At 48.2% G+C, this 12,224-nt stretch overlaps 2 protein-coding genes across 7 annotated transcripts in view; one reads left to right on the top strand and one right to left on the bottom strand.

Annotated features, from left to right (window-relative positions):
- The window catches only part of LOC126573194 (putative E3 ubiquitin-protein ligase UNKL), an 11,065-nt gene extending 7,417 nt beyond the window's left edge, over window positions 1-3,648 (bottom strand). Inside the window, exons 1-2 of the mRNA XM_050233569.1 lie at window positions 3,048-3,648; window positions 2,421-2,630 (exon numbers count right to left, since the gene is read on the bottom strand). Of these exons, the coding sequence (XP_050089526.1) occupies window positions 2,421-2,630; window positions 3,048-3,112 (275 nt within the window). The 5' untranslated portion in view covers window positions 3,113-3,648. The remainder of the gene's footprint in view (window positions 1-2,420; window positions 2,631-3,047) is intronic.
- A 2,340-nt stretch (window positions 3,649-5,988) lies between these two features.
- LOC126581500 (DDB1- and CUL4-associated factor 7) lies at window positions 5,989-11,858 on the top strand. 6 transcript variants are annotated; one of them, XM_050245224.1, is made up of 5 exons: window positions 5,989-6,213; window positions 7,110-7,364; window positions 8,026-8,490; window positions 8,596-9,461; window positions 9,596-11,858. In XM_050245224.1, exons 3-4 carry the CDS (start codon window positions 8,300-8,302, stop codon window positions 9,437-9,439), a joined length of 1,035 nt encoding a protein of 344 aa, XP_050101181.1. In that variant the 5' UTR covers window positions 5,989-6,213; window positions 7,110-7,364; window positions 8,026-8,299; the 3' UTR covers window positions 9,440-9,461; window positions 9,596-11,858. The 6 variants fall into 6 exon arrangements, with proteins under 6 accessions (XP_050101181.1, XP_050101173.1, XP_050101189.1 ...); XM_050245216.1 differs by having other exon boundaries at window positions 5,989-6,252; XM_050245232.1 differs by lacking the exon at window positions 5,989-6,213 and adding an exon at window positions 6,285-6,363.
- The last annotated feature ends 366 nt before the right edge of the window (window positions 11,859-12,224 follow it).

Here is a 12,224-nt window from a genome sequence, read left to right as displayed (position 1 = left end):
GTGCCTGCTAGTACATTGGTGATGGTTAGTGTGTGCCTACGGACCTACCCCATCTTGGAGATCATAGAGATCATAGAGATAATGGGAAAGTTCTGAAGAAGGTCTAGCCTTCCCCGAAACAAAGTTTACCATGTTACACCTTCGCCTAGGTGTTGGTAGGGATTAGGTGACATCAAGGCCATTTCTATCTGCCACATATGGACTTTATTCCAGTTCTGCATCTTTGACAACGCATACACACATGCCCATACGTGCTGATACGCACGCGCAGCAAGGATTCTTTAGTGACTCGCTTACTGACGACGCACACACCATGGGAACGAGGAAAGCGCGCCAACGCTCTCTCACATAAAAAAACACCACACACACACACACACAAATGCGCACCGTCACACAATCTCTAATGCGAACGCGGGACGCCGATTTTCATGCGGAAAGTTTCCGCAAAACCCAAACAAAGAGATTATGAAACTAAATTCAAAATGGCGATGTTAAGGTTCACTTTTTCGCCTCTCCTATCCATCTCTTCGTCCCCTGTGTCTCTGAGCAGAAGGAATCTTTTAGGGGGGGGGGGGGGGGGGGGGGTTGATTACGGCAGGTTGTTCTGATCGCCGCCAAACTGGAAAAGGGGTTCTCCACCAGCAACCGATCTACTGCGAAGGTCAACCGAAAGGGAAGACGATCAAGGCAGGGGGGGAGGGGGATCTTGTGAGCAATCCAATACAAAAGGAAATGAAAATTTCAATGTAATTCGCCAAAAACATTACATTCCACAGAACCTATGGATTCGCGCACACAACAACGTCATCGGCCGTCGTCGGTGAGGTTACAACGCAATTGTTAGAGAGAGAGAAAGAGATAGAAAGAGAGAGGAAGAGAGAGAGAGAGAGAGAGAGAGAGAGAGAGAGAAGGAGAGAGGGAGGGAGAGAGTAACATACTCTTCAAACGAAAAACGAGCAAGAAGAATTAGAAAGAGCGTGACTAACAGTCGTGTGGATTGAACAGTAACGACAGGTTACTTTGATAGAAGAAATGCAGGGAGCAGGGAGTGTAGGGTGAAGAAACAAAATAAAAACATTCGGCGCATTGATGCCCCCCTTTCATGGTGAAGTAATATATGCTGCGAGAGCACTGTCTCCCTTTCTCTTTCACTGGTTCACTCTCTCACGTGTGTTGCTGTACGATTGCCTTGCTGTAAAGGACGGAGATGGAAGGTGCAATGAACTAAGACAAAAAAATAAAAGAAAATGGTGACTTTCCATGGTCAAGAGCGGTCACACAAAGGAGCAACTGTAGAAGCAATACTCAAACTCCCCCGTTTCCCCCCCTACCCCTACCACCATTCTACCCCTTTTACACAAGCTGCATCAAATGGTAGGAAGACGGGGCGATGCTGTTGAATAATATCAAGCCAACCGAAAGGAGTAGAAAACAGCAATATCGTTTGATCGTCTCTCATCGCCTGAACATTGGTGGACGTGTACGAGCGTGCGTGTGCGTACGATGCAGAATGCAAGAGCGGAGGAAAAGATGCAGAAAGCGACTTACTTCTCTCTCTCTCTCTCACACACACACACACCTTCGCTCCAGTGGGTGAGTCGCGGTAGTAATGTTGATTGTTAAATTGCGTCGTTGGTTTGTGCCATATCTCCTCTGCTGGAGCAGCACCCTAGAGGAACGCGTAGAACGCACCGCGGAGGGCTTGCTATGGAACGGAGACGGCGAAAGAGGGGAGCGGGTGCACAAAACCATTTGTCACAAATTTCGTGTTCGTATTTTGTTGTCTCTTTCGGTCTGTCTGTCTGTCTCTCTTTCTCTTTCTCACCCTCACATACACATACATACAAAAGCGTACAAAACGTCTCTTTGTGAAGTTTTTTGTTGATTTTTGGAGAGGCCTTTACCAATGTGTTTCTCATGTTTGAGGTTTTTGTTGTTGTTTATAGCAATTATGTTGTCGGTGCGCCCATTTCAACATTTTGACTTCAGTGGGCTTCCGTCGCAGGTTTTCCCCCCTTTCGCATGCATACATACACACACAAACACGCACGCTCGCGCGCTGGTGGATCGGTTCGATTGCCAGTGGCAGTTAATTACGCCGACTCCCAATAATGTCTCGAATCTCCGATTGAAAATTAAAGCATAGCACAAGGCAATGCGCCCTAACCCTTCAGCACACTAGGGGGCGCGCAAACACACACATACACCCCAGAGGAATGTGTGGTGGGAAGGGTGGCACGAGATTCGGTGGCCACCGACGGGGTGCGTCTAACGCATGGCGGTTGCCTACCTCCAGGCGGGCTCCAGCGATTCGGAAGCAAAACTGAAACGCACATGCTGCAGCCCAAGCCCCCCTCGCGCACACATTCCTGTTGGGGTGGGTGGGAAAGGATGGGTTTGCTTGGTTGGTTGGTACTTACTCGTCGCCATCGGGACAGATTCCGGTCGTTTCGTCGTACTTTGGACAGTAGTTGTCGGCGCTGTAGTTAAAGGAACCGTCGCGCCTCCGGACGGGCCGCCGTCGCCGCTGGTTCATGAAGTGCCAGTTGAAGCACACGAACGGCCGATGTTGATTGCATTTGTGCTGCAAGAAAGACGGGCACTGCTCCACGCGGAACTCCTTTAGGTAGCTGCGGTGTGAGCGCGCGGTGTATGGCGCGCGCGTTTTGGTTGAACGATGCGGTGTCCCCACCGGATGGACCGTAATGTTTCGGAGCAGCCAGGGTTAACGGCCAAAAGTAGTGGGGCGGTCAGCCCCCCCGAAAAGCGGAAAAGAAGAGAGAAACGAAATCATGAAAGACGGAATGGAAACCCAGCAAAATTGTCCACATCATCGTCATCGTCATCGCCATCGGCGATAGCAAGCGACAACGTAGTGTGGAGCTCTTGAAAGCTGCTGCAGCTGCTGTTGCTGCTTCGTCGGGCGACCTTTTCGCGATCCTCCGGAAACAACTGGCACAGCTCCCCACACACAGTTGTGGCTGATGGACAGAACAATGCCGACGATGACGATGTTGGCGACATCGCTTAGGTCGCGGATTACTTACGTATAATGGTTCGGTTTTTCCGTCTGCGTTGTAAACAATGATTTGGTCGGATCAGCCGACGCCATTTTCGCGGCCTCTTCTGTTGTTTATCGCTCAGAACTGCGCGCCGAGGAGCGCGATGGCCGCAGGCTGGCAATAGCGACGCAACGGCTGCTGCGAATTGCGTGCTGGAGTTGACCGGGGCGGACGGGGTGAATGATGTGGATGGTCGTGGTGGTGGAAGATGGGTGGCCAGACTGCTGCCGTGGCTGCCACAAGTGCGGGGGCTCCACAGAAGCCACACCGGAGCACCGGGCACGAGAAACGGATTCCAACAACTCCTTAAACCCCTGGCAGGAACACAAAACACACACACACGCGCGCACACGCACACGCACACACGATATGGTGCTTGAAGCCCTCGGCCTCACACTGCGCGTCGGTTAACCACGCTCACCCGCAGACCAGCGTGCCCTTGCTGGCGCTTCGAGGCCGAATAATATCACTTCAAATTTGTAGTAATAACTATATACATATATAAATAGAAATATATATAGCTTAATATCTTTAGATCTACAGTTATGCACGAATGGTGGCCGCTCTCTGAACCCGTTACTGCTGCTTTTCCTGGAACTCTTTTCCAGAGACGTTTTGCACTTCACTTCAACGCCACTTACTCGAATGACTGACGACACACATACACACTCCCTTTGCTATTGCGTTTGCGTCCATCACCCCCCCCCCCCCCAACCCTCTTGTAACTCTTGCACCTTTTACACTACCACACTCATGTGCTGTAACGTACACCACGCCAAGCAGAACGCACACCCCGATCCTAGACTGTAGATTATGCTTCCTCACGACTGCCGAAAACATGCCCCTATGCCGGTAATTTAACACATGGAAAACGAACGATTTGTGACCGCCATGAATCTCTATATGCAGGGTGTTTTTGTTTTTCCAATAAATCCACAAACATTTCCATACTAGCAAAATGAAGAAATAATCAATTTCAATTCATAATTTATTGTGACACGAGGAAACAAAATCAAATCGAATAGAAGACCACGACGGATTGCATATATGCATCAATAAAGCCTGAACCACACTGGTTGCGGTACGTGCGGTACGTGCGGTACGTGCGGCACTTGCGGCAGTTGCACGTTCAGACTGGTCACCACCGCATCAAGCAAACCTAGCAAAGGTGTTATGGATACAGTGTATTTCCTTCGCTTCTTTTGCTGCTCTTACTCGGTTAAAATAACAAAAAACCTTTTCTTCTGAAGGCATATAGCCTCTAGGCAATGAAATGAGTAAATAGTTTAAGGAAAATCTGATATTAAATTTGTTTTGTAGGACTTTTAACACATTTTTCACTTTTAATGCTGCTCAGTTTGTTCAATCATTGTTGAAATAACAAGTAATAATAAAAAAAATGATCTAAAAGCCTGTGAAGCGAGAAACGCAACTTATATAGGTATATCATGGGTGTAAATATGACCACCAAACCAATATATCGATCGATGTCTCATCTTAAAATAATTACTTTCATTTTTCAGTCAAAACATGCTTAATAGTCCTTCAATTTATGTATAATTTAATTGAAAACCAGAAAAGTAACCGAAATAGTTACACCATTATTCAACTATTACACCACAACTTTGTTTTGAAAGTTACTCCACACACCTTTTGGATGCGGCACTTGCGGCAGTTGCGGCGGAGTTGTGATTTTGTACAGATTCGCCGCACGTACCGCAAGTGCCGCTCGTGCCGCTCGTGCCGCACGTGCCACAACACAAGCACATCTGAATAACCGCGTTGGATACCGTGTTTGACAAGCCGAAAGGCGTCCGCAACTGCCGCAAGTGCCGCACGTACCGCACGTACCGCAACCAGTGTGGTTCAGGCTTAAGGTGCTTATTCTGTACCAGGCGATTACGATGGCCTCTAGGCGTTCGATGATTCATGCGAATTTCGAAACTTCAACTCGTTGTTTCGAAACGTTTCGAAAACAATAAACAATTCAAAATGACAGTTTGAAGTAAAAAAACTGTCAATTAATTTGTTTTTTTTCGGTATAAAAACGACTTTACCTTTGTAATAATAGTATACGATTAGCAGGAAGAAATTATTAATGCATAATCAGGACGTTATAATCGTTTTTCAGATGCTCGATGCTCGATGTAAACAAAACGCCAGCTGTCGATCACGAAAATGCACTCGACAGTAGGCGATCGTGAACACAAAATGAACCAAATGAATCATCGCCTAGAGGCCATCGTAATCGCAAGTTACAAAATAAGCACCGTAGTCGCCTCAAGTTGCTTCCACACGACAAACGAATGCATCACGACGATTTTTGCTCACACTAAACGAGAGCGAATGTTCGGCGAATGGTTCGCGACGACGTGTATTTTTACGTCATCCCCAAAGTGTCTATAGGAAACAGGTGAAGTCATTCCGAACAAAATCGCTCGCGACGATTAGAAAAACGAATGAAAAAAACTGACAGTTCGTGCCTTTGTTTCGGTTGCGTTGGAGACGCTGTATTCGCTTTGCGAAGTAAAAAATCCAAGTTCGAGTTCAAGGAACTGCTCGTTTGATCTAAAATTAGGAAATGTATCATTTAAACAGACAAAAGTACATAATATGCCTGATAAAACCATTGAACTTTTCCGGAATCAAACGCACGCTGGTTGGTGATGAACGTAAACAGCTGTCGGTTATTTGACGTTTGGTGCTTTATGTCAAATTGCTATGACTTCACCTGTTTCCTATAGACACTTTGGCCTACATACAATATCTCCAGATTCTGCGCGGTGTGGACACAGCGTAACGCCCTGTACACACTGCACAGAATCTGCGTGCAGAATCTCGCTTATCTGTCAATTCGCATACATAATTGACAGATAAGCGAGATTACGCACGCAGATTCTGTGCAGTGTGTACAGGGCGTTATACGTTAAGCGTGTCGAGCGCCGTGCACGCTTGATTCAGGGCGTAGAAAATTTACGGTACGTAGTCCGCCCAAAATTCGGCTGTCCATCCACGCTTAAGCGGCCGCTACCGAATCACCGCTCCAAAGGAAATTTGACACGAACGTGGAGAAACTTGTGTGGTTTGATAGCACCCGCATCCCGGAGCCGCTGACGAGCTCGCCTCGTCTCACATCGGCGCCAGCTGCTAGGTAAAGTGTATCGAGCAGGGAGACGAACAGGAATCGCAGGTACGGGTTTACCTTGAATTTAGTTGGCAAAAAGAAAAGACAGCTTGAGTGTAAAGTGTGAACAGCAATAAGAGTAGTGTATTCTGCTACTACCGGAGCTAACTAGCCAAGGTCCGAGTGCACCCGGGAGGGGACGACTTGTGGTTGTGTAGCGTCGGCGTCAACCAAGAACAACAACAACAATACTAGATGACGCTCGTACGTAGCGGCAGCAGTGATGCTGCTCCTGCACAATCCTCCCGCAGCACCTGTTAGTAAGGGTTTGGGAAAGTACAACGACCTCAAAACGACAATCAACATGCCAGCCACCAATCACGTTAAATCACCCAAACAACGGGGTTCTCTAGGAGCCGGAACAACTGGGAATGCGAAGCAACTTCCGACGATCGGCCAATGCCAGCCTACCGTCTTCTGATGCTGTGGAGTAACAATGGCCGGCGCTGGCCCGGTATGCAGTGCACTTCAACTACTAGGAAGTGTACTCCTGCGCTGGACTCCATCGCCGGGAAACGAGCATGTAGTGGCACTGGTGTTGGCGCTGGCGCCTTGGCGCAACGCTCAGCTTCTGCAATGGATTGTGACCAGAAATAGCCTTCCGTGGCGCACCCACCGTCTGCTCGGGTAGAAGCAGATGCAGCTTATGCGTTTTAATTGGACACACATCTATTTATGTTTGTCGATGCATGCTGTCGAACATGCTTATTTCCGTCGGAGTCCGTTTGGAATGTATGGTTAATGGTGGAATTTTTGTTTACAGAAAAAGCATGCATCCAAACAATTGGTGCTGCCGCGCATTGGGGGCTATACGTAAACCACGATATAATCACATTTTATGTTTTTCTTCCAACCTATTGTAGCACGCAGAGTTCGTCAAACATGTTATTGAATCGAGCCAGTAAAACGAATCCCTTCTTCTGAGTCTCTCGCGGATGCTAAACCACATCCCGGCGGACAAATCCTATACAAAAATGAGTGTTTTTGTATGAAATTTGCCAATGAAGCATCGCAGTGATTACAGAGTCTTGAAGCGTCACGACGGCGAAGATACGACACACGGATACCAAAAGCACCGAGAAGAGTTCGCGTAATCCGTTATAAATAGTCGGTTGTTGGTGAGTAACACTGGTACAAAGGGCCTGAAGCGCGCTTTCGTTGTCATCATTTTGTGTTTTTGTCCTTTTGCCGTGCCGGCTTTGTTCGACGGGATTCGTTCGAACGATCGGTCGATCTGAGGAATTTCGCCCTCCCTCGGCCTCGGTTAGCCTTCACCCTCATTGGTACAGGGTGCTGTGTATTTTATCAATCGGATTTAACTATTTTTCAATTATTTTGTTTAAAACCCAATCGAAAGAATCGACAGCCGCAGCTAGGGGTTTTTCCTTACCCAGACAATCATTGCTCGATGACGGTATGGTTTATTTAATAGCGGCTCACTAGCACTGCCGCTTGTGATATAAAGAAAAGGGGCTTTCCTAATTTTGTCGTGTACGTTGGTGCAATGAACGAGTGTGGTCTCCCTGTGAAGGGAGAATTCGCTTGCTTGGTCGACTTCGAGAAACGAATAATTCAGCCGTCATCTGATCGCATTAGTCGGAATTGGGTTGTGCTCGCGATTCCGTTGCTCTCGCTTTATTCTATTGAACTACGTTCGGTTCATTTGTAATAGCTTCGAAATCGCAATTGCAGTGTATAACCCTGCAGAAACCTCTCTCTCCCGCCTGCACGCGCACACATAACAATGGATAATCTACGACGGATAATTCATCTTTCCAGTATCGCTACCGAAGGCACTGAAGGTGTGGAGCAACTTCCTCGGGCCAAATCTTATGACTCAGACGGGCTAGGCAGCATCAACTGTGGCACTAGCAGTACCGCGAACTTCCCACAACAACCAGTGCAGCGAGTGTCTCCTTTACTATCAATACATCAGACGTCGCTCGATCAGCCACCTTCTTGTTCCGGCGGGGAAGAGAATCGTTTGGTCTTTGGCAGCCATCGTCACGCACCGGGTACGCTACCGGCAGTGATTCCACTCTTCGGTAGTACGATGTCCGGCACTACGGGAAAGCGTAAGGAGATCTACAAATACTTGGCACCATGGCCGCTGTACTCGATGAACTGGTCGGTGCGGCCGGACAAGCGCTTCCGGCTTGCATTGGGCAGCTTCGTGGAGGAGTACAACAACAAGGTACAGATCATCAGTCTAGATGAAGATACTAGTGAGTTCAGCGCGAAAAGGTACGGAGCTCGCGACGGCCCCCACAATGCATCGAGCGAAGAAATATTCCTCTGTGCGATGGTTTGATAGTGTAACTCATGTTCCCTGTTCTGCTCCTTTGTCAGCACTTTCGATCATCCGTATCCGACAACGAAAATCATGTGGATCCCAGACTCGAAGGGTGTGTATCCAGATCTGCTGGCAACGAGCGGCGACTACCTGCGCCTGTGGCGTGCCGGTGAGCCGGATACCCGCCTCGAATGCGTCCTGAACAACAACAAAAACAGTGACTTCTGCGCTCCGCTCACCTCGTTCGATTGGAACGAAGTCGACCTAAACCTAGTCGGTACGTCCTCGATCGATACGACTTGCACGATCTGGGGCCTCGAGACAGGGCAGCCGCTTGGGCGAGTCAACCTCGTGTCCGGTCATGTAAAGACGCAGCTGATTGCGCACGACAAGGAGGTGTACGATATCGCGTTTTCACGGGCCGGTGGCGGCCGGGATATGTTCGCCTCGGTCGGTGCTGACGGAAGTGTTCGGATGTTCGATTTGCGCCATCTGGAACATTCGACCATCATCTACGAGGATCCGGCACACACGCCGCTGCTACGGTTGGCCTGGAACAAACAGGACCCGAACTATCTGGCCACGGTGGCTATGGACAGCTGCGAGGTGATCATACTAGACGTCCGAGTTCCCTGCACGCCCGTTGCTCGCCTCAGCAACCACCGTGCTTGCGTTAACGGGATCGCGTGGGCACCGCACAGCTCTTGCCACATCTGCACGGCTGGAGACGACCACCAGGCGTTGATTTGGGACATTCAGCAAATGCCGCGCCCAATCGAGGATCCAATTCTCGCATACACGGCAGCCGAAGGAGAGGTTAACCAGATCCAGTGGGGCGCGACGCAGCCCGATTGGATAGCGATTTGCTACAAAACTGCGTGCGAGATACTACGCGTCTAAGCGAGCGAGCGTCCTGAGTGTGGTGAGTATCAGTATTGTGACTATAGCATTCACGCAAAGGCAGGACTGTAGCCACAGCTTAAGGCTTCAAAAGCGCGCTCTGATAAAAAGGAATATTACCTTCCTTACGGCCTGATTTTTATTTATTTTTTCCAGGCAGTTTCTTGGAATTTGCCCCACGGACGTCGCATACACTGCTGATTACTTACGATTAGTGTTGGGTAACTGCACTCTTTTCAGTGAGCGGACCACGGTCCTCCGCACACTTAAAAGAGCGAAGCACGAACGGGGGCTCTTTCGCTCGTTTTCGCTCTTTTCGCTGAGCGCAAGTGAGCGCAAAAGAGCGCAAACGAGCGAACGAGCAAATGAGCGCAAACGAGCGCAAGTGAGCGAACGAGCGCAAGTGAGCCCGTACACTGCTCGTTTCGCACAGTGGCACATTTGTGTGTAGTAGAATTATGCGGTGTGCGTGTACTCAACGGTGTAACGGCGCGTGTACGATCGCTCGTTTGCGCTCGTTCGCTCGTTCGCTCGTTTGAAAAGAGCAAAAGAGCTAGCCTGTTCGGCAGTCAACTGCCGTCAAGCGCTCGCTCACTCTTTTAGGTGAGCGGAGTGAGCGAGGTACCTCGCTCGCTCGTTTATCTGACAGCAACGATTCGCGATCAAGTCGCTTTTCATTCTTATTGTGACCAACGGTTTTCATTTTTTTGACAACGTATAGTGAAATAGCCTTAACTTAGGCCCTTCAGTTCATTTACTAATTTCATTTAACACAGTTGCGTGCACACACATGCACAACTATACGTATTCGTTTGTAACAATGCTGTCCAATTTTTGTTCCTAGCAATCATGTGGTTCGGGTTAGAAGTAGTACCCCGCCGATCGCCCCATAGTCTGTACTAACCATTCTTTTAACTCGTTCTTTGATGAGATGTATGAGGATAGTGTAAACTTTCCATAGGTTAGTGAAACCGAGAGATAGTACTACCTCTTACTTTCGTTTTTGCCTAGCAAAGCTTTTCATGGTTTTAGTTTTAATTGTTTAGATTTTTGCATTTCATTTGCGACTATACTCAAACAAATTGTATAAATTATACGTAGCGTATTTAGGTTAGTTAGTAATTTTCCTACTAAACCGCAAAGTTCAGCACTGTTTTTCTACTAAAGTTAACCTACTGAACCGCAAGCAGCACCCAGTGCTGGTGGAATGAGTTTCACGGGCCGTCAAGGCAATTACTGCATGCACCTCTCTCAAAAACGACAATTTCGCATCATTGGCTCACTCTAGGGCAAGATATACGTAAACCAAAACCCACGCACAACCCCACTTGCCCACCCCCTCCTCCCCCCCCCCCCCCCCCCTCATTCCTCTCAGCCTTTTCTGCCCATATCGACATAGAAGACTGTGCAAGATGAGCCGCGAGGTGCTCCTAGCCCCTCATTCATTTATAGCATCAAGGACATATGCCTTGTATGCGGCAATGGATGCAAAATACGTGTCCAAACTCGTAGCATTGATTACACTATTAATAATAATAATAATTATAATAAAATGCAACCGTGAGCCTCGGCGTGTTGCAAACGGTTGCGCAGTTTGGTAGGATCGATCGTAATTATTATACTTTATTCAATTGTATATTTAAAAACTCATTACTTAGCTGGATCGTTTAGACGTTTTAGTAGCCGTACTTCTAATTGCTTACTAGCAATGCTTTACAACACAAGACATTTATTTCAATCGCTAAGCTGAATACAATCTAATTACTCGAAATATTCTAATTTAACCAAGACAACCAAACCAGCAAAATCTCTCGTACCCTTTGCGATGTGATAAGGGATAGGAGAGAAGGAGAGAAGGGACGGATGGGAAGAAACTTGCTGCTTCACAAAGATACACACCATATCTAACTCTAAATCATCATTCAAACAACCATAAACACACCCATGCAAGAGATTCAGCAGCCAGATTCAGGGCTGAACCGCAACGCACAAATGAAGATGCTAGGTAGTAGTTGAGCGAAACAAATGAGAACCATGTGAAACATATGAATCATATTATTGCGGGGGAGGGATGGAGCCTAATCGGTAAATAGAATAAAGGATTTCTCTTGATACATAACATTTAGCTTCGCAACAACAAATTTATGAGGGAGGGTAGTTTGGGATCCGACTTTATTTCCAGATTGTACGCTCCCATGTTTCTTGGCCCGGAATAATCACAAAGCATCACACCACGAAGGTTTGTGGTTACGATACAGTGTCCCGTCTGTGGTTTGTCCCGAGCTGTGATACAAGGACGACCGATAAAGTTGGTGCTGGCTGGCCAGCTGACTCCCACGGTGCCCCCGGGTGGAGTACCCATTTTAAGACCATTCCAGACCTCACTCGAAAGGTGTGTCTGCTGATCACCGATTGGATGGCGATGTCCTGCATCCGGCAGCGGCATTAGCTAGGAGGTATAGCGATGCGAAGCATGATGATGCAGCAACAGAACGTACGCTCAGCTGGCAGCTATTTCTACCCGCGGTGAAGATAAGCCCCTGCCCCGCTCCCCCCCCCCCCCCCGCCATAACCACCCAACATTGAAAATGACCATAATGGATGATAAGCTGTATCGCCTCGTTGTCGCCTCTATACCAACAAACAAGGGGACGTAGCAGCCATCGTTGATCATCAAATGATCCGCCGGAGAGCGAATGGGTGAGAGTGAGAGCTACCTACGCATCCGTGCACTGCGTGTCTGTGAGCCATGTGTGCGAGTGATGCACACGGACCCAACATCTTA

This window comes from Anopheles aquasalis, chromosome X, assembly GCF_943734665.1.
Source record: "Anopheles aquasalis chromosome X, idAnoAquaMG_Q_19, whole genome shotgun sequence".
In the NCBI taxonomy this organism is placed as follows: Eukaryota; Metazoa; Arthropoda; class Insecta; order Diptera; family Culicidae; genus Anopheles; species Anopheles aquasalis.
This window is presented reverse-complemented; position numbering and strand designations above follow the sequence as displayed.